The sequence below is a fragment of the Pholis gunnellus genome, assembly GCF_910591455.1.
Source record: "Pholis gunnellus genome assembly, chromosome: 5".
NCBI lineage: Eukaryota > Metazoa > Chordata > Actinopteri > Perciformes > Pholidae > Pholis > Pholis gunnellus.
Window position 1 is genome coordinate 3,740,230 of NC_136531.1, and position 23,200 is coordinate 3,763,429.

The 23,200-nt window shown below is 45.7% G+C and overlaps 1 protein-coding gene across 2 annotated transcripts in view; it reads left to right on the plus strand.

Moving 5' to 3' along the window:
• The window catches only part of usp34 (ubiquitin specific peptidase 34), a 49,141-nt gene that overhangs the window by 11,732 nt on the left and 14,209 nt on the right, over positions 1-23,200 (plus strand). The window contains exons 5-46 of one of the 2 annotated variants that reach the window (XM_079159494.1): positions 712-861; positions 1,077-1,144; positions 4,347-4,539; positions 5,271-5,332; positions 5,708-5,789; positions 5,943-6,035; positions 6,789-6,914; positions 7,014-7,143; positions 8,074-8,204; positions 8,750-9,510; positions 9,732-9,946; positions 10,124-10,242; positions 10,927-11,054; positions 11,155-11,244; positions 11,565-11,660; positions 11,811-11,893; positions 11,980-12,134; positions 12,351-12,464; positions 12,591-12,690; positions 12,957-13,119; positions 13,213-13,339; positions 14,353-14,503; positions 14,657-14,757; positions 14,879-15,088; positions 15,178-15,303; positions 15,647-15,769; positions 15,948-16,031; positions 16,470-16,556; positions 16,677-16,877; positions 16,955-17,037; positions 17,121-17,161; positions 17,324-17,448; positions 18,190-18,342; positions 18,895-18,999; positions 19,125-19,219; positions 20,061-20,365; positions 20,857-21,020; positions 21,133-21,198; positions 21,637-21,783; positions 22,034-22,090; positions 22,529-22,606; positions 23,187-23,200. The exon at positions 23,187-23,200 is cut by the window's right edge and continues 81 nt beyond it. In XM_079159494.1, coding sequence (XP_079015620.1) covers positions 712-861; positions 1,077-1,144; positions 4,347-4,539; positions 5,271-5,332; positions 5,708-5,789; positions 5,943-6,035; positions 6,789-6,914; positions 7,014-7,143; positions 8,074-8,204; positions 8,750-9,510; positions 9,732-9,946; positions 10,124-10,242; positions 10,927-11,054; positions 11,155-11,244; positions 11,565-11,660; positions 11,811-11,893; positions 11,980-12,134; positions 12,351-12,464; positions 12,591-12,690; positions 12,957-13,119; positions 13,213-13,339; positions 14,353-14,503; positions 14,657-14,757; positions 14,879-15,088; positions 15,178-15,303; positions 15,647-15,769; positions 15,948-16,031; positions 16,470-16,556; positions 16,677-16,877; positions 16,955-17,037; positions 17,121-17,161; positions 17,324-17,448; positions 18,190-18,342; positions 18,895-18,999; positions 19,125-19,219; positions 20,061-20,365; positions 20,857-21,020; positions 21,133-21,198; positions 21,637-21,783; positions 22,034-22,090; positions 22,529-22,606; positions 23,187-23,200 — 5,702 coding nt within the window. The remainder of the gene's footprint in view (positions 1-711; positions 862-1,076; positions 1,145-4,346; positions 4,540-5,270; positions 5,333-5,707; positions 5,790-5,942; positions 6,036-6,788; positions 6,915-7,013; positions 7,144-8,073; positions 8,205-8,749; positions 9,511-9,731; positions 9,947-10,123; positions 10,243-10,926; positions 11,055-11,154; positions 11,245-11,564; positions 11,661-11,810; positions 11,894-11,979; positions 12,135-12,350; positions 12,465-12,590; positions 12,691-12,956; positions 13,120-13,212; positions 13,340-14,352; positions 14,504-14,656; positions 14,758-14,878; positions 15,089-15,177; positions 15,304-15,646; positions 15,770-15,947; positions 16,032-16,469; positions 16,557-16,676; positions 16,878-16,954; positions 17,038-17,120; positions 17,162-17,323; positions 17,449-18,189; positions 18,343-18,894; positions 19,000-19,124; positions 19,220-20,060; positions 20,366-20,856; positions 21,021-21,132; positions 21,199-21,636; positions 21,784-22,033; positions 22,091-22,528; positions 22,607-23,186) is intronic. The other variant, XM_079159495.1, reaches the window with a different exon arrangement.

Consider the following 23,200-nt stretch of genomic DNA (forward strand, 5'->3'; position numbering starts at 1 on the left):
GGGCTTCTCCTCACGCTGCTCTGTGTTTTTAGGAGCTCACGATCGGTTTAATAAACGACGTTTCGTTCTTCTAAACCATGTTAAAGTGAGCCTGTGCATGTTGTAGTTCTTATGTTTACGGGTTTATTCTGTGGCTCGGTGAGTTTCCGGTTGAAGTCCCTCAGAGAGCCGTAACGTGTCCCCGATGCTCCGCTCGCTCGATGGCTTTTACCTTCACACCGAATAAAGTTTTCATTGAGCTCCGGGGCCGGATGAACTTAAGAGCAGGCTCTATGAAAACTCAAATAAACCACCAGCTCCAAATGATCCATTTATACTCACTTCAAACAGATTTCACGTAGTTTCAATCAAGTGCACCAAAATTGACATTATTATTATTTTTTGCAGGAACAATAAAACCAAATTGTTCCAGAATTGTCTTGAAGCTAATTTGCATCTGTTGTTTTCTTTGCATATTGACCAAAAACAAACAAACCACATGATGACAAATAGAGTCCATAAGACCACATCAGTCCTGCGTCGTTCAAGCCAGAAATAACATGTTGAGAAATGCAGCAGATCTTAAAACAAAGATTCCAACAAAGATTCCACTTCTGGACAGAAGGAAAACAAATAGTAGAAGAAAACAAAAACCCCGCTTGTGCTGATGTGTGCCGATGCATCGTGACCTCCTGAGTCGTGTCTTTTGTTGTCTCTCCCCTCGTCGACCAGGACGTGGAGGTGCCTCTGCATCTGCTGCGTTACGTCTGTCTGTTCTGCGGGAAGCACGGCCTCTCCCTGATGAAGGAGTGCTTCGAGACGGGCACTCCGGAGAGCCTCCCCTTCCCCATCGCCCACGCCTTCATCACCATCGTCTCCAACGTGAGTCCACCGATTTATAAACTCTAAAAATCCATAAATCAGAATTAAATCAAAGACTGAGATGTCATTTTCAGGTGGATTTGGAGGGAAAGTGATTCTCAAAGGCTGTGATTTATTCATCCTCATTGATAAACATATGGTGGAAACAACCAACGTCTGGCTGTTTTCATGTGTTTGATGTTAAATACTTTGCGTTTTTGTTTTTGGCTCCACAGATCCGAATATGGTTGCACATTCCTGCGGTCATGCAGCACATCATACCGTTCCGCACCTACGTAATACGGTGAGTTCACGCCGTGTGTGTGTGTGTGTGTGTGTGTGTGTGTGTGTGTGTGTGTGTGTGTGACTATATTTCTGTAAGTTACACTGAGACATATTATGATCCCTGTGTGATGGTTGAATGTGGAAACATCAGAAAGCTATGCAGCGTTATGTTTGCAAGTGCCTCAGCTAGCTACATTAGCTTGCTAACACAAAGCTAACATTAGCTTGCTAACAGCTAACTTATTTTATCAACTTCACTGCAACTTCCCTTTTATATCTGGCTCTATTTCCTCCATAAATAAATTATGCATTTCATATAAATTGCAATTATGTTTTTGTGAATCTACCCTGGAGAACAAGAAGCATCGTTTTCTTTCTCCTCTCACTCTGTACGTGTGTGAGAATAAATCATCTTTATTTACCACAGTAGAGTTATTGATTAGTTGCCTCAAATTCGTAAATGATTTGAATTGTGTCTGGCTCCAGCAGTAATAGTATATAGTATATAGTATGTAGTATATAGTATATAGTATGTAGTATGTAGGCGTGCTATCATTATACTACGGATTGTTTCCGTGTTGCTTCTCTCTATTTCTCTTTATGCTGGTGAATTGTTTTTGTTGCTGTCATTCAGTGATGTTGCACATGTTTGTTGGTACGAAACAAAAAATACTTTTAACAATTTTGTTAAATTTATTACACATCTAGGTCAAGCTACCGCCATCAGGCATAAGCCTGCACATGTACACGCACGCACGCACACACAGACACACAACAGCCAATCCTACGGACCAAGTAATCAACAAACGCAAACACCTGAGAGCGGGAAAGGAAATAAAACAAAGAGTATCAGTAAATCAGTCTCCCATCTGTACACAGATGTGCAAAGATCACCTTCTCTGCACATTGTTGGTAAATACATTGAAATATGAAAACCAGCAGCATCCACAGTCTACGTTCCTCCATGCAGCTGTTTCACCCAGAGCTCCTGCTCCCCGCTGCGTGCCCGTCTTTATTTCTTTATTCCCCGGTCTGTGTCTTGACCGAGTAGCTGCCATTTTGTTTTTTGAACACCTTGCTCTCCTGTCAGCGGCTGCAGCCGACAGCTCCTGGAAGAAGTTAAGCTTCTGCAGAGGACCGCTGGTGACGCTTTGATTCAGATCAGAACATCTGTTCAATCAGTAATCTTCTCTCCGTGTTCTCCCGCGCTGTCAGAGGATGAAGTCGTACTTATTGCATGTTTTTAAACAGTGACGGCGTAGTCGTGTCTGTCCGTCGGTGCTTCCATTTCAAGTGAGGAAGCCAGACGTGTCTCTCTCTCTCTCTCTCTCTCTCTGTCTCTCTCTCTCTCTCTCTCTCTCTGTCTCTCTGTGTGTGTGTGTGTGTGTCTGTCTCGCTCTCTCTCTCGTCAGCGCACCTCGCTCATTCGTGCTCTCTTCCCCCAAATACCAAAGTGCCACACGTGTGTTGCTGGGAAGAGCTTCCGTCGCCATGGCAACAGTTGCCAGGCCTCCGGTGAAACCTCTCCTCACATGACCCCCCCCCCCCCCCCCCCCCCCCCTCTCAGAGGAGGGCCCGGTCATGTGACGCAGGCGGTGCTGACGCTCAGCCACCGAGCTGGGCTTGAATATAAAATGATTAAAGGCTCGTCTTTTGGTTTTATTCTAACTTCCCTCAAAATATGATCTTAAAACAAACGTTACTGCGTTTTGTATTTAATTATAATAATATAATAATAATAGTTTTTACAATAGGAGAAGCAGTGAAGCACATAAACAGCATTCTGTCAGTATAATCGAGGCTCATTGCGTTTGGATTTTACTGCCTAATTAAAGATAAACAGCCTGATTTCCACAGGAGGAGGTCCGTTTAAACTGTCTGGACGGTTTTATTTACGTTGACGAGAAGAAGATTCTGTGTCGTTCAGCTTTTAGCAGCCGGGCGGCACGCACCAGCAGCTTATGATGCACGAGCACACTCGCCTGGAGTAACGAGATGAGGGATTGGGTTCGCCCATGTGGATTCATGGCCGAGCAAAAGCTGCACGAGAAGACGTAAAATAACCCAAAATAACACTCGGTACAGTCGGAAACACTGGAGCGTTGAACGTGCAGACAGAGGAACGCTTTAGGAGGGAACAGAGCCGGCAAAGGTTGCGTGAGCTCACGGGCCGTAACACTTAATAGGTAATGGAAACTTTGAGTTCGTTAATTGTGGCCTAAACACAAGCAGTCGAACGAGACTTTAGCCTGAAAATAAAAAGAGCAAAAATATGGTTTGAATCAGAAATCATCTGATCAAAGAGATCTGAGCGTTCAGTTGCTTTTGGTGCTTTGTATGCGTTCGGGAGGGTGATGTGTATTAATGGTTTTGGGGTGAACTGTCCCTTTAACTACATTTGTGTTACGCTGTGTAGTAACATGACGGATTGAGCTCAACCTCTGGAGGATTATTGTTGTTCTGAAAATGTTTTCTTATTGACAATATAAGACGGACTTTACTGCAGCTAACGGCTTAAAGAAAAGAGAAAATCGGTGATTCCCAAAGTTCAGTCCAGTGTAAGTTTGTCCATTTTTAAATCTGTTTGATCAGCAAAAACGCAGCCCCCTTCAGCAGCAACGGTAGCCTCCCAGCTCATCATGAAAAGATCTGAAAAGCAGAAACCCGACTAACTCCGGGATGAGTCGGCAGCGCTCTGCTGCTGATCGGATCTCTCAGCGTTCGCCTCCACAGGAATGTGATTAAAGATGAATCTCAAAGGTCCAAACAAAGGTTTTAAAAGGTTGGAAAAGTTTCATAGAGAGAGAGAGATCATAGATTTCTCTCTGATAGTCATTGACTCTCATTATCACTGTTGGGATGCGTCTTCTTTTCTGGCTCACTGCCCACCAGTTACTCTCATCCCTCTGGTGTCTTGTTGAGTCAGAGATGCTGGTGGTGAATTTTAAAACGAAAACGCAAAAAAAACCTTAAATAGAGAACCGTGTTTTCATTCAGGGAGCTCTTCTTCCTGCTGAGCGTGTCGTCAAAAACCAGCAGCTAAATAATCAGTCCAAGGGTTTTACACAATAAGCTATAAATGACTAAACTCTCATGTACTCGATGGGTCAAAGGCATTGATCCACAAACCTGTCCCACAGATAACACATTATTATTATTATAGCTTCTACTTCATTCTGTCCAAACGGCATTAAGACGTTTCAACGGCTTTTCGTCCGCAGGTATCTGTGTAAGCTGTCGGACCAGGAGCTGCGGCAGAGCGCGGCGCGCAACATGGCCGACCTGATGTGGAGCACGGTGAAGGAGCCGCTGGACAGCGCGCTGTGCTTCGACAAGGAGAGCCTGGACCTCGCCTTCAAGTACTTCATGTCCCCGACGCTCACCATGAGGCTGGCCGGACTCAGCCAAATCACGGTGAGTCACCGCGAGCACGGCCCGGACTCTCACGGGGGCGTTTCAGCGGTCTAGACGGGACTCTCAGTGACCGTCCTGTGACATTCATCTAGAGGTCTTTGTCACGGGGAAGTTGAAATTATGATTTATTGTCTTTCACCCGAGTATAACATGTTGGTATTGTACGGCTTTAAAGGTACAGGCAGTGATTCTAATCCAAAACATCTTTAGTCAAATTCAGCAATATTCAGCTAATAATCTGGTTCTCACACACATCCCTGAGTCTGTAAATGGGGAAACAAACTCGCACCGCTCGTGCTTGTGCGCAGGTCAGAGGAAATGCCGTGGGTGTGTGAAGAAAGGTTGTAGCGCTGGTGTCTTAATGAATACACCTGCTGTTGTGTAGTGTGCCATGTGAATGTCTGTAGTTCAGTCAGTAGTTTTAAGGTTTAAACATGCAGTCACACCATATCTCCCTATAACTGTTGGTGAACCTGATCACTGTAAGAGCGTTGAGCCTGGTGGAATAAATAGGATCAGTATCTTACAAAGGCTGGGGCTCGATTAGGTTGATCCAATTTAGTTCATAAAGGCCAATAAAGTCTCTTTGCATCTGCCTTCATTTCACTAGAAACCGTGATAATTACAGACGAGAGCCGTTGTTTTCCACAGCTGTCTTTTGATTTAAAAAAAAAAAATATGTTACTGATGTGAAGCAGATGTATGATGTATTATTTCTTTACTTTCCTCAGAACCAACTCCACACCTTCAATGACGTCTGCAACAACGAGTCACTGGTGTCCGACACAGAAACGTGAGTTGGTTTAAAGGCATCGGGTCGGCTTTAATTAATCAATGATGGCTTTTTATTTACAGGACTGTCAGTGTTGAGTGGATTTTTAGGCTGGAAGTAATTACTAAAAGACGGCGGTAGTTTTATATATATATGTTTACAACTTGTAATCCAGTTTCCACCATTGAATAAACATTTACATGTGAATGGAGTTTGATAACGTAACCACAGAGGAGGGATAAAGACTCTTGTCGCCTCTCTTTACACCTGCAGGTATTCATCCACACAGTCGACGTGCACCGTGTCGTAACACACACACCTCGTGCTCTACATGTTGAGCTTCAGTTGTGTTAACTTCACCGAATGTCTTCTTCTGATTCTTCTTCGTCCCTTCAGGTCCATAGCGAAGGAACTAGCCGACTGGCTGATCCACAACAACGTGGTGGAGCACATATTCGGACCAAATTTGCACATTGAGGTGAGACCTTCTGATGCGGTGACGTGAACTGACAGCAAATGAATTAACATGTTGCATTTTGACTGGAGACTGGAGGTCATTTTATCCCAGTTACCCAAGCAAAGATGATTTTTTTTAAGTGTGTGTTTGTGTGTGTGTGTGTGTGTTCTCCAGATCATTAAACAGTGCCAAGTGATCCTGAACTTCTTGGCTGCAGAGGGACGACTCAGCACGCAGCATGTGGACTGTATCTGGGCTGCAGCTCAGGTAAGACGGGACAGGTTTACGGCCTGCAGTATTTATCACTCTTATCAGTAGCATCGAGGGGATGAGCCCCAGATGAAAACAGCTGGCGCTGGTCTTCTTGGAGTCATAATATTTAGCCTTTTTAACCGTTAATAATGTATAGATGTGAACATTTTTATGTGTTTGTGAACTTTTCTGGCTTTAATTGTAGGTCGGTCCACTTTTTATATATTTAACTGTGAATCGTTATAATTAAAAAACATATTATTTGGACTGTATTTTACAAGAATAGTCCCGTTGTGCTTTAGAATCTCTCTTTTCGAGGGAGCTCCGGCTGAGACGGCAGCTTAAGTTTCACAGAAAAGCACAAACAATTAACCTAAAACATAACTGCAATACGTAGAAAAACAACTTTAAAACATAAACGAGCAAGAGAAAGTTACATCAACCATTGAATTTGCAGTATTAAGTATTAAGACTCTGTGCAAAAACTCTAAAAGCAGTGATGAAGACGATCTGTTTGCATGACTGAAGGTTGCAGCTACTAGTGTTAAGCGTCACTAGAGAACATGGATAAGGAGGTCGTTCATATAATATGTTGAAATAAAGAAAAACGCACCAGTGTTCTACGTTTGCATGTATAAAATCTAATTGTTATTCTTATCCTATGTTACATTATTTTAAAACAAGGTATTTTAGAACATTGTACACAGACATTCTGCACCAGTCAATGAGGATGAATATGAAATGATGATTTTTGTTTGGTGTTTTTAGCTGAAGCACTGCAGCCGTTACATCCACGACCTCTTCCCCTCGCTCATCAAGAACCTGGACCCGGTGCCTCTCCGCCACGTCCTCAACCTGGTGTCGGGCCTGCACCCCAGCGCCCACACCGAGCAGGTACACAAAAACACTGTGAAACCCGCACCACGCTGTTGTATTTGAAGGAGTCGATTCTCGGTGATAAACGCTCGTGTGTCCCCTCCCTCCCCTCCTCAGACACTGTACCTGGCCTCCATGCTGATCAAGGCTCTGTGGAACAACGCCCTGGCGGCCAAGGCCCAGCTCTCCAAGCAGAGCTCCTTCGCCTCCCTGCTCAACACCAACCTCCCCATGGGCAACAAGAAAGGTCCGTCTGGATTCTCATGCAACTCCGGGAAGTTCACATTTCTGAATGATCCCGTTAGAGCGGCGTTCTAAATGTTTCAGGACTCCGTCCAGAGAAACCGGCTCTCGGCAGCATGAGAACCCTTTTTCTCTCTCGACACTTTCTTACTGAAGGAAGAAGTACTCGGATCTTTTACTTCAGTAAAAGTAGTAATATCACAAGTAGAAGTCCTGCTCTCACTTTAAAGTACAGAACAAGTTTTATTTAAGTAAAAGAAGTATTTGCATCAAAATATACTTTAAAGTGCCAAAGGTAAAAGTACTACAGAATAGTACATCATATTATTGGATTAAATATTATTCATGCACTGTTTGTGTTTAATGTTGCAGCTGGTAAACGTATAATAATACATTATAATTTATTTGTTTATTATATTTGTATACTTTAAGCTCCACTCTGTAGGATTTAGTGACCTCTAGTGGTGAGGTTGCAGATTGCAAACAACTGAATAACCCTCCATTCACTCTGATGGAAAACTACGGTGGCCTTTAGGTTATGTTAAAACGTGAAAGACTCTCCAGAGCCAGTGTCTGGTTTGTCCGTTCTGGGCTACTGTAGAAACATGGCGCTGTTTCGGACTCTGTATATAGATATAAAGGGCTCATTCTAAGGTTAAGAAAACACAACTAATCTTAGTCTCGGGTGATATTACACTGATGAAAGCATAGTTCTGAATATTATATTCTATTTCTGCCAATAGATCCCCCTAAATCCTTCACACTGGCCCTTTTAAGTACAGTGCTTGAGTAAATGACAAGTGTCAAAGTAACAGGTGAGGTTCTGCAGCCCGTGTGCAGCCTTCTCTCCTCAGCCTCTGAGCCACTGCCGCTGCTGCTGTCACAGGTCCGGTTCTCCGGTTCTCAGTCTCGGGTCTTCTTGTCGTTCTCTCAGGTTCACCGGCAGCGAGTCCAGACAGCAGCGACAACAGCGACACGCAACACAGCGGAGGCAGCGACATGGAGATGGACGACCAGATGATGACTGGCAGCAAGAGGAGCCAGCAGAGGCTGTCTGACACAGAGGTACACACACACGCAGACACACACACACACACACGTACACACACACACACGCACAGACACGCACACACACACACTCACACACACACACACACACACACACACACACACACACACACACTGACTGCTGGTGGACAATGAAAGGAGCAGTTTTGATCACAGCTGAACTGGAAAACTAAATCAATCAAGTTGTTCAGCAAAACAATATTCAAAGTATATTGTTTTATATTCTGGTGGAGATTGAAGAAATGTGTATAAAATTATGAAATCTAGAGTATTTAATTTAGGTAGCAGCCATAAGAAACATTGAGTTTAAATACTGAACTTATGTGTTTTTTTTACCCTAAATGTACAGATGCTCAATGGAATATTTAAGATTAAAAATCAAGTATTTAAGAAGTCAAAGTAATCCCGGCTCGGCCAATAATGACTGAACATGAACTAGATGTTGTGCTCTGTTCTTGTGTTGTTGTTTTTTTACTCACCTCTTTCCTGAACTGCCACACTGAAGTGATTTAAAGTAATCGTATTGATTCTCGTGTCGTCAGGAGTCGATGCAGGGCAGCTCGGACGAGACGGCCAACAGCGCGGAGGAAGGCAGCAGCGGTCCGGGCAGCAGCAGCGGCCGCAGCGAGGCCTCCAGCAACGAGGCCGCCTCCAGCCGAGCCAGCCAATCGGCCGGGAGCCCCGGCAGCGAGATGCACTCCGACGACATGGCGGACAGCGAGGCCTTGAAGGAGGAGGAGGAGGAGGACGATGACGAGGAAGACGACGATGACGACGACGATGATGACGACGACGACGATGACGACGAAGAGGAAGAAGACAAGGGGAACCGGTCGGCTGCTGAGAGCGGGCAGCAGAAGGAGCCCAGGGAGCAGCAGACGGAGTCCAGGAAAAGGAAGGCGGGGGAGGCGCTCGGCGAGGGGTCGAGCCAGGGGGCGGGGCCTAGCGGTTCAGGGGGCGGGGTCAAGCCCAAGGGTCTCCCCTTCAACCCGGAGACGTCTGCTGTCATGGTTACTACTGCGTCGACGTCGTTGGAGAGCCGGATGAGGATGTTGGACGCCTGTTCTGCGTCGTCGTCCGCCCGGCCCGAGGGGGCGGAGCCTCAGCAGCAGCAGCAGCAGCAGCAGCAGCCGCCGGACATCGGCCCCTCACAGATGGTCCAGGGGCCTCAGGAGCCCCCGTGCCTGCCGCGGCCCGGGGACTTCCTGGGTGAGGCCATGGGCAGTGAGCTCTTCAACTGCCGCCGCTTCATTGGCCCCCAGCACCACCACCACCACCATCACCACCACCACCACCATGAAGGGTAAGACCGAACTCACGGAGGCGCTCAATGAAAAGCCACCAAAAACAACCGGGTCGGACCTTTTTAGTGGAAGAATAATCACAGCATGTTTTTATGATTATGTTGCCTTTTTTTATCTAAATTCACCTAAACAAACGATGTCCTACAGCTGGCTGATTGATCTTTAATGGATCTGCTTCTCTGCCTCCTTTTTTTTTATAAAACCCTCCCTCCTCCGTCAGGCCCATGGTGGAGGACATGCTGAGTGCCGACGACGTGAGCTGCAGCAGCTCCCAGGTCAGCGCCAAGTCGGAGAAGAACATGGCCGACTTTGACGGCGAGGAGTCGGGCTGCGAGGAGGAGCTGGTCCAGATCAACTCCCACGCTGAGCTCAGCTCCCACCTGCAGCAGCACCTCCCCAACCTGGCCTCCATCTACCACGAGCACCTGGTGCAAGGTGAGCCACACACACTCGAGGCCTTGACAAGTTTGGAATAAACCGATTATTTTTGATCGATTCAGTAGCTTTGTTTTCACTATTATTTTGTTCTGTTGCACTCCGAGGACTAAATAAAGGTCGACCTCTCAAAGAACCAGAGGAACTCATTTTGCGAGCGCTCTGTTGTCTCTGCAGGTCCGTCCGTTCATAAGCACCAGTACTCCAGCAGCCACGCTGTGACTGACATCAACCTGGACAACGTCTGTAAGAAGGGCAACACTCTGCTGTGGGACCTGGTGCAGGACGAGGACGCGGTAGGAAACACAGCTTCTCTTTATAGACGACGACGTTAATGTTCCGACATGTTTTATAGACGGCGCTTCCTTCAAGTCCACAGACTAGGTCTTGAAAACATTTGAAAACATATTCTTGTTGGTGTTAGTGCCTTCTCTCCCTGCGAGGAGTCGAGGATGCTGCAGCTCACCCGACTGGTCTCAAAACAAGGATCCCGTCGTGTTTAACACGCTTTGTGGTTGTGACTTTTTAGCTGTTTCACAACCGTTCACATTTACACAGCTGATGAATTTATGAACATATTGTTTAGTTGAGAGCACGAAATTGTTTCTAGATCTCTTGCTCTCAATGTCCACCGGATTGACGCATTTAACTTTAAAATGTACAAATTTCATGATGTTTCCAAAGTCAGTGAGCGATCGTGATCTCAGTATTGACCAAAATAATAGTGATTATGATTTTCTGAATTTCACTGAATATTTAATTATTCAACTTTTCTTATTACAAGATGTATTAAAGTGTTTCCTCAAAAACAACTTGACCATAAAATAGAAGCAGCAACAGAAGCTATATGATTAAAAACCCTAATATTTGAATAAAAGCCGGCCTGAATGAGGAGCCGCTCAGTCCTGTGAAGTCGAAGCCAGAAATGCTGCAACATGCGGCTTCGGTGTGACGCGTGTTTTGGTTTGTCTGTTTTGTAGATTCATCTGTCTGAAGGTCTGATAAACGAGGCGGAGAAGCTGTTGTGTTCACTCGTCTGCTGGTTCACCGACAGACAGATCCGAATGCGCTTCATCGAGGGATGCCTTGAAAACTTGGCCCACCACAGGTAAGAGTGACCCGAACACATTGGTGTGATTTTAACTCGGGGTTCCTCAATGTTTTATTCCTCTTTTCTTTTGTCCTCGTCTTCTCGTCTTCCCTCTCAGGTCTGTTGTGGTTTCCTTGCGTCTACTCCCCAAACTTTTTGGCACTTTTCAGCAGTTTGGCTCCAGCTACGACACTCACTGGATCACCATGTAAGTAAAACTAGCTTTACCATCGTTGAACAGCGGGTGTACTTTCAGCTTATCAAAGCCGTTTGGATCTTAATGAAGAACGAAGAAAGACTTGTGTGATGTCACCAAAGAAGTCCTCATCTCATACATTGAATCATTTTAACTGTCTGTCAGCAAACCTCGTGAGGAACGTTTTCAGATATGAGGACATTCTAATTGAGCCTGTATTCTTAGGGGACTTGTCCTGGACCGTAGTGTGCGGTGCTGCTCGTAGTAGCTTTCAATACGAAGCCGTCTTGTTTCATGAGTGTGGTTCTGATGTGCGTTGTCGGTTCCGTCAGGTGGGCGGAGAAGGAGCTGCACATGATGAAGCTGTTCTTTGACAACCTGCAGCACTACATCCAGGAAGTCCGTGAACACCGGCACAAGTTTGCACTGTGAGTCTGTCGGCGCTTCATCACTGCCCGCCTTAAATTCCTTAAGGTCACACAGAGAGGAGCAGCAACTCAAACATTTAGCTGTATGACCATTATGGATTTCAGTAAAATACGTTTTCTCAACTAATAACTGACCCGTCTCCCTCGCAGGTACAGCCACAGTGCGGAGGTCCAGGTCCGTCTGCAGTTTCTCACCTGTGTCTTCTCCACACTGGGATCTCCAGACCACTTCAGTAAGATTCAGCTTCTTCTTTTTATTTGGCTAAGAAATCAACTGTGTGTGTGTGTGTAACTGTGTGAGTGTGTTTGTGTGTTTCAGGACTGAGCCTGGAGCAGGTGGACATCCTGTGGCACTGCCTGGTGGAGGACGCCGAGTGCTACGACGACGCGCTGCACTGGTTCCTCAATCAGGTCCGCAGCAAGGACCAGCATGCGATGGGCATGGAGACCTACAAACATCTTTTCCTGGAGAAGGTGAGGGGGCGAGGAGGGGAAACCAAAGGATGTACAGGAATGAGACGTTTACCAAGAAATGTCAGGCGTTTATCTTGAAGTCTGGCTGAACTAGTTTCCTTTTGTTCCTGGAAATGTTTTTGTGTTTTGTTTCCTGGTTGGGATCAGGTTTTTGGAGTGTGTTGCACACACGTTTGTGTGTGTGTGTGTTAATGTTAACGCTCTGTGCGTCTTCAGATGCCCCAGCTGAAGCCAGAGACCATCAGCATGACGGGCCTGAACCTCTTTCAACACCTCTGCAACTTAGCCCGCCTCGCCACCAGCGCACTGGACAACGCCTCCAGCTGTGAGGTACACAGAGAACTTCATATTCAATATTAAAAAAAGGAGATTAAAGAGATATGCTGACGTGTTACTCGTCTTGCCGTTTAGTTAGATCAGAGTAGACAGACGGTTAACTTGTGTGTGTGTGTCCAGCTGTGCGGGATGGACCAGCTGTGGGGGATCGCTCTGAGGGCTCAGTCTGCTGACATCAGCCGCGCAGCGATCCAGTACATCAACTCCTACTACATCAACGGTTAGTTTACCTCCATCACTTCACACCTGTCACGTCGTCCAGTGTTTGAGGGCTCGCTCGGTTTATTCGTCTTCCATTTCTTTTCCTTTTGTTAAAAGTTCAGTGCAGTTACATTATGATGCGTTCAGGCTCTGTTCAGTCAAAATGAGTATTGGGCGAAAGGTCAATTACAATTTTCTTTAGTGCTGATTTACGAACCCTGAGTTTTTGGTAAGTTTTACCATCCTGACTCATGTCTTTGTATATATCGTTGTGTGTATCTCCAGCTGGTAAGACGGGCCTGGAGAAGGAGCAGGAGTTTATCAGGAAGTGCATGGAGAGTTTGCTGATGGCTTCAGCCAACCTGGAGAAGGACGCGCACTCCAGCCTGACGAGCATCGAGAGGGGGCTGCTCATGCTCAAAACGCACCTGGAGGCCTTTCGTCGCAGGTACGCACACCCAACGGCAAGGTTAACACGAGATTGAAGGGACGTGAATAGAGTTCAACATCTCAACAACACGTTGTTTCCTGTCCTTGTCAGGTTTGCGTACCACCTGCGACAGTGGCAGATCGAGGGGACGGGAATCAGCAGCCACCTGAAGGCTCTGAGCGACAAACAGTCTCTGCCGCTCAGGATCGTCTGTCAGCCCGCCGGCCTCCCTGACAAGGTGACAAATCTACATCTCCGCCCAGGAATAGATACTGTGTACAAACCAGGCGGCAACCTCCGGTTCTGCCGAGTGAAGCAAATGCGTGAAGCAAAGTGTCTTAAAGCTGCGTTCTCTCTACTGACCAGCAGGGGGCGACTCCTCTGGTTGTATAGAAGTCTATGAGAAAATGACTCTACTTCTCTCTTGATTTATTACCTCAGTAAACATTGTAAACATGAGTTTATGGTCTCAATCTCTAGTTTCAAGTCTTCTTCAATACAGCATGATGTTCATTTAGTAAACTATGGTCCATTTAGAGTCAAACAGACCATAAAGTGGAGTATGTTTTAGGGCAGGGCGTACTGTGATTGACAGGTCTCTCTACCAGAGACGTATACGGCGTCTCTACGTCACTCCTCTGCTGTCCAAATAGGGTCACTTCAGTTTACTGGTTGCAAAAAAACAAGATGGCGACGGCCAAAACCCCAAACTTAAAGCTTCAAAACATCAGTCCACAAACCAACGGGCGACATCACGTTGACTACGTCCACTTCTTACATACAGCCTGTGGTTCAACCACATCTGATGGCTTTAGTTGCACATTTACACACTGACTGGAAGACAGGGAAGACAAAGTAGAATTTATCCTGTATTAATTATCATATTGTTCATATTACATGCTTTGTATGTGATGAAAATGTTTCATTTAAAGTGAAATTTCGGAAATCAAAGCTTCCACTTATGACATGCGACCATGGAGGCATAATTAAAGTCATTTTAAGTGCTTGTATAGTTCTGATGGCTTAAGCTTTTGTTTGAGAAAATTTCAGTAAAAACTGTATTATTCGCCTCAAAAGTCGCACAACTTCTAATTCTACACATTTAACTCGGAGGCAGATGTGCTAAGCTCTCCAGCCTTAATTCGTCTTGAGAAATTCAATCTCTCAAGCCAAAGCTTATTGAATATATAATATCCGCCTGTTACGTCAGTAGATTGATCCTTTGTGCATACTCTGTTTGTTCTTTTGCAGATGACGATCGAGATGTACCCCAGTGACCAGGTGGCCGACCTGCGAGCTGAGGTGACCCACTGGTACGAGAACCTGCAGAAGGAGCAGATGAACCAGCAGGCTCAGCTGCAGGAGTTCGGCCAGAGCGGCCGGCAGCCGGCAGACTTCCCAGGTCAGCTCCCTCAGATCCTCTCCTTGTTACTGTTTACTTACACCGAACACACATCTCTAGATCACTCAAACAGCGGCCACACAGTCAGTAGGTGCCCCTCGTTTTAACTGTCTTCAGTGAGCTGGTGTGTGACGTCTGTCTCGTCTGCTGCAGGAGGCTTGATGGGACCGGTCCGGATGATCTCCTCCGGCCACGAGCTGACGACCGACTACGACGAGAAGACTCTTCACGAGCTGGGCTTCAAAGATATGCAGGTGACTTCCTGGTTTCTGTGGATATTGTCGTTTCATATTCGATTTAATCCTTTTTTGTCGTAATTTGAAATGCACAACGCAGACGAATCCCAACTGATGTCGTGTCTGTCTTTATTCCCAGATGGTGTTTGTGTCTCTTGGAGCTCCGCGGAGGGAGAGGAAGGGGGAGGGCGTCCAGCTGCCGGCCTCCTGCCTGCCCCCTCCCCAGAAGGAGCACATCCCCATGCTGCTGCTCCTCCAGGAGCCGCACCTCACCACGCTGTTCGACCTGCTGGAGATGCTGGCCTGCTTCAAACCGCCCAACACGGAGAAGGTCCAGGAAAACCCTGAGGTGGGTGTGACTGCAACTATTCATGTATGCAGAGAAAGCAGTTTTTGTCGACATTATAACAATGAAATCGTGCGCGTGTGTCCGTGCAGAGTGCGCGGTGTGAGGAGCTTCACCTGCACGCGGAGAATCTGTCTCGTCGGGTTTGGGAGCTGCTGATGCTGCTTCCTACGTGTCCCAAGATGCTTCAGGCCTTCCAGAACATCTCAGACGACACGGTCAGTCATCACACGACCGAACAACTTCCTAAGGATTGATGAGGCCGACTGATACCGATCACTTTTGAAGCCTTGTATTAATCACATAGCTTTATTTATTTATTTATTTATTTAATTATTCTTAACAAAGAGATGAGAAAGCATCATGAATTGACAAATGTTTATTTCTTGACATTCAACATATTCCACTCTCTCTTTACTTCTATCACACGGGCAGGTGAGGCAGTATGCAACATATGAGTGACTTTAAATAAAATGTTTATTTTTATGTATCGCCCTCGTCTTAAGATCTGTAAATTCCTTCTGTCATACTGAATTACTGAACTTGTGTGTGTTTGTGCAGAATGGGGAGGGTCTTTGCTGGAAGGAGCTGCTGAGGATAAAAAGTCCTCACAAGCTGCTGTACGCTCTGGAGATCATCGAGTCTCTGGGAAAACCCAACCGACGGATCCACAGAGAGTCCACTGTGAGGACAAACACACAACTTTCTTTTATTTTATTTTTAAGTTTTCTTTACTTTGTACAATGTGAAGCAGAACAGGCCGTAAAGACAAAAATATATTTTCTAAAATTTCATAGGTTGAAATAATAAGTACTTTGGTACGTGTTTGTGAATCTGACCGTGCGAGTGTTTGTGTTTCCAGGGCAGCTACAGCGATCTGTATCCGGACTCTGACGACTCCAGCGAGGATCAGATAGAAAACAGCAAGAACTCGTGGAGCTGCAAGGTACAACGCCGCACACCTGTGAAAGAAAGACGTTCACTTCAGGGCGGTCGTCAACCGAAAACGTCTGTTGACGACCAACTTAAAGTTGATTTAATAGACGGAACTGCAAAACTGAGTTTCTCTATTTAAACACAGTAGAACCAGTTTAAGTCTTTACCAAAGATGTGTTCATACATGGAAATAACTCATTCAGCATGAAAGAAATCATTAAAAAAAATCACTAAAGAAACCAAAATGACTGATTACTAGTAACTAAGAAGGGGCAGCTCTAACTGACTTATTGTTTAGACAGTGAGAAACATAATTTTTCCCCCTTTTATTGTCTTACCGACTGTTACTGTTCATCAAATCCAAGTATTTATTAAAGTGAAGATGTACATTTAACCACAACATACAGCCGTTCTAGTGTGATTCAGTCTTTTTCTTTCTGTCCTCCAGTTTGTGTCGTCCGGAGGCCTCCAGCTGCTCCTGGAGATCTTCAACTCGGGCATCCTGGAACCCAAAGACCAGGAGTCCTGGACTGTGGTGAGAGAGACCGCCTCCCTTTCTCGGGTCTGTCTGGTGAACGAAGATGCTCGTTGTGTGAAGTCTCGCAGCGTCTTGTTGTTTTTTTTCATTCTGCTCTCTGATCCGTCTCCTCCGCAGTGGCTGCTGGACTGCCTGGCCTGCCTGCTGAAGTTGATCTGCCAGTTTGCGGTGGACCCCGCGGACCTGGACCTGGCCTACCACGACGTCTTCTCCTGGTCCGGCCTCGCCGACAGCCAACGCAAGCGGGCGTGGCCGGGCAAATCCCGCAAGTCCACCGTAGAGCACGGGAAAGGCCTGCACATCCCTCGGCTGACGGAGGTAGATGTCCCCGCCGCACGGTGAAAACGGACGATTGTTGAAGTGATTATTCTGAGATTCTCTCTGTTGGTCCGCAGGTGTTCCTCAGCCTGGTTCAGGGTACCAACCTCATCCAACGTTTGATCAACGTGGCCTACACGTACGACAACCTCGCACACAGGTGAGCACAGAAAATCTCCTTCTGGCGTTCAAATATGAAACGTCTCGGGTATTAATTTACATGTTGTCTTTTCCCTTCTACAGAGTTCTTAAGGCTCAGTCGGACCACAGGTCTCGTCACGAGGGTGAGAACTTGATATTCATTCAACAGTTCATTCATGATGTACATTTACACACAACGAGACAAAAGCACGCAGACGAGATAAAGAAACCTCAACATGTCTCAAAACAAATCAAATCAAAACATAATGGACCGGATGCTCATGTGATGTTTCTGTTCTCACCAGTGACTCACTACTCCATGTGGCTGCTGGTGAGCTGGGCTCACTGCTCCTCCACGGTGAAGTCCAGTCTGGCCGACAGCGACCACCTCCACGACTGGCTGAAGAAACTCACCCTGCTGGTGCCCGAGGTGAGCCGCTCCCCTCGCACGACGAAAGTAAACCTGATCCACCGGCCGGCACCGCCGATGCTCGCCAATCAACATCTTATTTATCTCGTTTGTTTCCGATGTAAACTCGACAAGTTGCGATCTGACAAATGAGAGAAGTAATGTGATCATTAAGGAGCCTCACAGGTGCTGGCAGGTGGATTATGTTAGCTTTTTAAACGGAGCCAGGCTAGCTGTTTCCAGCTAAGCTAAGCTAACCGGCTGCTGACCTCAGTTTCATAAAGAGATATTAGACTGGTGTTGATTTGGTGTCCGGGGTTCACACAAGGGGCTTGAAGTGCTTCTTCAAACGTTGTCTGATATTTTGGCCAAAGTTTTATTCATGAAGTTATTGCTCAGAATCAGAAACTGCTCAGCTTTTTCATTTTAACACGTCTTCCTTGACTTGATGAGCCGGTTAATGAAAACTAAATGTCTTTAATAGAGCTCACTGCTCTAGGGAGGCGGGGGCTCTTAACGTAGTACTTCCTTCTACGTCAAAGTACTATTAGATTAGAGTGTGTGTGTGTGTGTGTGTGTGTGTGTGTGTGTGTGTGTGTGTCACGATGACCGCTTGAGAAGCACTCGTTGTGGTTTTGAGCCCTCAGCTCACTGAAGTCCTTGAAAAAAAAAAAGTGCTTGAAAAAGTACCTGAAAGTCTTTGAGTCTCATTTCATTCATGTCCTTATGAACCCTGTATGGCTGACGTGTTGTTGTTTTCAGCCGGCTGTGAGACACGAGGCGTGTAACGGCCTCTACAAGCTCTCTCTGTCGGGTCTGGAGGGCGGAGAGTCCATCAACAGGTCCTTCCTGCTGCTCGCCGCCTCCACGCTCCTCAAGTTCCTGCCTGACGCACAGGCCCTCAAACCACTCCGGGTGGGTCTCTCTCTCTCACACTCACACACACACACACACACACACACACACACACTTGAACTGGAAACCCGTCTGCAGGCTACACTCTGTGTCAGAAGTCCTCTGGGACGATGATCTGACTCAATTTGAGCTTTGCTACAGTGAATCCGGTCTGTTTCTGTGACACGTTGTCCCTCCGGTGGGATTAATGCTGGAGACGCCGGGACACAATCTGAACAAAGGCGCCCTGTGGAGGTTTCTTCTTCTTCATTCAAACAAAAAAAAGTCCTTCCCTGACGTGTACCGAGTGTCTACAATGAGAATCTAAGACCTAAAACATGTAATAGAGCAGAAAATTAAATATAGGAGTTAGATATGATTTTTATAAATAGAATAAAACTAAATACAGTTCTGTGATCATGTTGTGCATTAGAGATAAAATAAATGAACTTGTAAATAAGCTACTGGAGCAGAAGTTTACTGCAGAGACCCAAACTCTGACTGATAATGATTCAGAATGTGCGTACGTTGCTGTTAAACGGGGAGTTTGATGGTAACTTGTGCATTTTGCAGGTGGAGGACTACGAAGAGGAGCCTCTGTTGAAGACGGGCTGCAAGGAATACTTCTGGCTGCTCTGCAAACTCATCGACAACATCCACGTCAAAGACGCCAGCCAGGTGGGACACTCGCCGACCACAGTACACGACGGTCGTATTGTCAGTCGGGGGGATAACAGTTGGTGGTGGTGTTGTTGTGATGTGTCATTGAGCCGTTGCTAGTATTGGTCTGTTTGAACTCACAGAAGGTCTCTCCCTCTCTGTCGCTGGCCGGCTCGATGCAGACCACCCTGCTGGACCTGGACGCCCTCGCCCGACACCTCGCCGACTGCATCCGGAGGTCAGACAGACACACGCACTGAATACAGGAGTTTTTATATACATATATATAGCCGTTATATAGCACCTTTAAGCAACAAGGCTCAGTGCGCTACATCAAACCTGAAAGAGCCAAGAGAATAGAAAACAAGCCACAATAGAATAAGACTGGTGTAAAATAAGATATTGTGTAAGAAATGTAAATGTTATTTTATTTAATAAAAGGCGGCTGCAAACAGAAAGTCGTTGGGCTTGAGTTAGAAGAACAGAGAGTTGCAGCGGACTCTCAGTCTTCTGGGAGTTTCATGTAATCTGTTGTTGTTCTGAACACGATGGCAGATTTCAACTTTTTCGGACATTACAAATTTGTAGTGTTGCATTTTAATTCTTGTCTAAAAACTGTTCATAAAACATTAACTTGATGATCAACATTTTTTTTTTGCATTCATCATGGTTTATTACAGCTTTCTTTAAACTATTTATTGGTAATAAGAACACTGTGAAACACCAAGTTGATGGGTCAGACCTGTGAACGCAGCTACGCCTCTAAAAATAAGTTGTTTGATTCGTCAGACTTCATTGTGGTGAAGCTGTCGTGTGATGATGTTCAGCAACAGTGAAATAACAGCTGAAGTCGCCTCTAAACATAATATTGACCTGAAGTCTTGTATAAAGGATGTACTGACTTGTTTCCTTTTGGAACTTTTGTTCACGAAACAAAATCACAAGAATCAGGGAAGCACAGAACTCAACCAGCGAACTCCATGATCTGCTCTATGAGACTAGCGGTGAACTGTAGAGCTCGTCGCTCAGCGTGGAAGTGCAACGCCAAACATGACCTCCCGTGTTCCTCTCTCCTCCAGCCGCGAGATCCTGGACCAGCAGGACGGCACGATCGAGGACGACGGGCTGACCGGCCTCCTGCGTCTCGCCACCAGCGTCCTCAAACACAAGCCTCCCTTCAAGTTCTCCCGCGAGGGTCAGGAGTTCCTGCGCGACGTCCACAACCTCCTCTTCCTCCTGCCCAGCCTGGCCGACCGCGCTCAACCCAAATGCAAGTCCCACGCCGCCCGGGCCGCCGCCTACGACCTGCTGGTGGAGACGGTGAAGGGCTCGGTGGAGAACTACCGGCTGCTCCACAACTGGGTCATGTCGCAGCACATGCAAGGTGAGGACCGCTTCACCTTTCTCATTCTTTACCAGAATCCCAAATGTAGCGGCACACAAAGAAAGCTGTTTACAGTAAAGCTTTCTTAGCGGTTATATGAGGAAGAACGACGGTCACGGGCCGGCTCGGTTCATCACGTTTTTGGCAAACATTTACTATCTACACAGCACTCAAAGCATCATTAGAATTCATTTGAACCTGATGAATGAGAGTCCAACACTCGCGTCATTGTTAAAGTAGGAAACTCGTCTGCAAGCTACACTCTGTGTCAGAAGTCCTCTGGGACGATGATCTGACTCAATTTGAGCTTTGCTACAGTGAATCCGGTCTGTTTCTTTGAGACGTTGTCCCTCCGGTGGGATTAATGCTGGAGACGCTGGGACACCCTCAACAACAACAACAACCATAGTTTAAAACCACACCAGAACAGAAAGGTCTCGGTCTACATGCTGAACATTAACATTAAGAACCTGCTGATGCTCTTCCTCCAGCCTCTCACGCCCCGTACAAGTGGGACTATTGGCCCCACGACGACGTGCGGGCCGAGTGCCGCTTCGTGGGTCTGACTAACCTGGGAGCGACCTGTTACCTGGCCTCCACCATCCAGCAGCTCTACATGATCCCTGAGGCCCGCCAGGCCGTCTTCACTGCCAAGGTCAGTGCCTGCAAGACAGACTTGAGGGCAGAGAAACCCAGTAAAGCATCCTTCAAATTCAAGACAGTGTGTAGATTCTCATGAGTGTGTGTGTATGTGTGTGTGTGTGCAGTACGCTGAGGATATCAAACACAAGACCACGCTGCTGGAGCTGCAGAAGATGTTCACGTATCTCATGGTGAGTTTTACATTTATAGTTTTATATTTATATATAATAAATCAGTTTTATATCAGTTTGCAGTTCAGCCAATATTTCACAGATTTTGTGTCGCTTGACTGTTGGTCTCAGGCGAGTCAATCATGGCTTCACAGTTGCGCTGAGAAGTGCAGAATTTAATGTATTTTACAGAATCCGGTTGCTGCAAACGGTTGATTCGAGGCAACATTTTTAACGAAATGGAATCTAATATTCTTGACTTCGTTAGCTTAGAATGAGCCCTTCCTATGTACGTAGGTAGCAGGTCCTCTTCCTCCTTGTTGTACCGCCATGTTTTAAATCCTACACGCTGGTCCTTTTAAGGAGAGCGGAGCTCCTGAAAGGTTCGAGCATATCAGTGCAGACGGACGTCTTTACAATCGGCTAAACTCTCCATTTCTTCACCGTCTGTCCGTTCAGGAGAGCGAGAGGAAAGCCTACAACCCCCGGCCGTTCTGTAAAACCTACACCATGGACAAACAGCCTCTCAACACCGGGGAGCAGAAGGACATGACGGAGTTCTTCACCGACCTCATCACCAAGATAGAGGAGATGTCACAGGAGCTGGTAAACTCACACGGCTCCACACAAGTCAGACCAATAAACCGTTATTATAAGTTTAGTAAAGACAACACATTTCCTGATATCAGAATGATAATAACATTATTAAATGCTTCAGAGTTAAAGGAATAAAAGCACATCTGGAAATAAGACGTACGCACAAAGGGATAGTGACAGAAAGAAGTGATAGAAATGACAGATTTATGTTTACATGTTTATTTACATGTTCTTGAATGTTTCTTATTTGTTCTCACAGAAAAACACAGTGAAGACTTTGTTTGGAGGCGTCATCACCAACAACGTGGTCTCTCTGGTGAGTTTGAGGACATTCATTAGATGTTTAATTGAGGAATATTGAACTTAATTAATAATAAATGTTTCCCCAAAAATGTTATTTAGGTCTAAGGACCAAAAAGAAGCCATCAAGCTCCAAGCTTTTCTGTTACTTTTGATTTGATTTACCCTTTGAAGTATTTCTGACACCTATTATTATTCATAGTAAATACAAAGTCTAATTTTATTTAAATATTGTAGTGATTATAAAGAATATCGGTGCTGCTCTTATATTATACGTTTATTTTAGGTTTGACTCTACATGAAGAACAGACTTCATATCGTCAGAATGCTTTTTTTTCAAATGTAGCGCAGAAGTTTAACGTCGTTGAATTCAAGAGTTACAAAGTTGAGCCGGTGGTGAACTTATAGATCAGTTGTGGACAGTTTGAGACGTTTCGTGCCGTTTGTCCTGCAGGACTGTGACCACGTCAGTCAGACGGCCGAGGAGTTCTACACCGTCAGGTGTCAAGTGGCTGATATGAAGAACATCTACGTGAGTATTTAAAACGCACTACTGTCAGAGTCACACAGTGGTGGAATGTACCGACGTACATCTACTCAAGTAATGTACTTGGGTACGCATTCCAGATACTTTACTTGAGTATTTCCATTTTGCAACATTATACTTCTCCTCCACTACTTCTCAGAGGTAAATATTGTACTTTTTACTCCATTCGTCTGACGGCTTTAGTTACAGTTCTTCATCTCCTTCCTGTTAAAACCTCGTATCTCCAGATGTGTTGATGATCTACAGCAGTAAAATGTAACACACACATTAATGCAGCAGTAACATTAATCCAGAATCATCAATAACAGTAAAACATTTTACTGCATAATGAATACTATTACTTTAAGTACATTTTGCAGGTAATGCGTGTGTACTTTTACTCATGTACGGTCTTGAATACAGGACTTTTACTTGTAGTGGAGTATTTTCAAAGTGTGGTATTAGTACCTTTTATTTCAGTAAAAGATCTGAATACTTCTTCCACGACTGGTATTGACCCGTTCACACTCATCAAACGTTCTGAGAAAAGCTCTTAAACGTTTTCTTTCTTTCTGTCTTTATTCAGGAGTCTCTGGATGA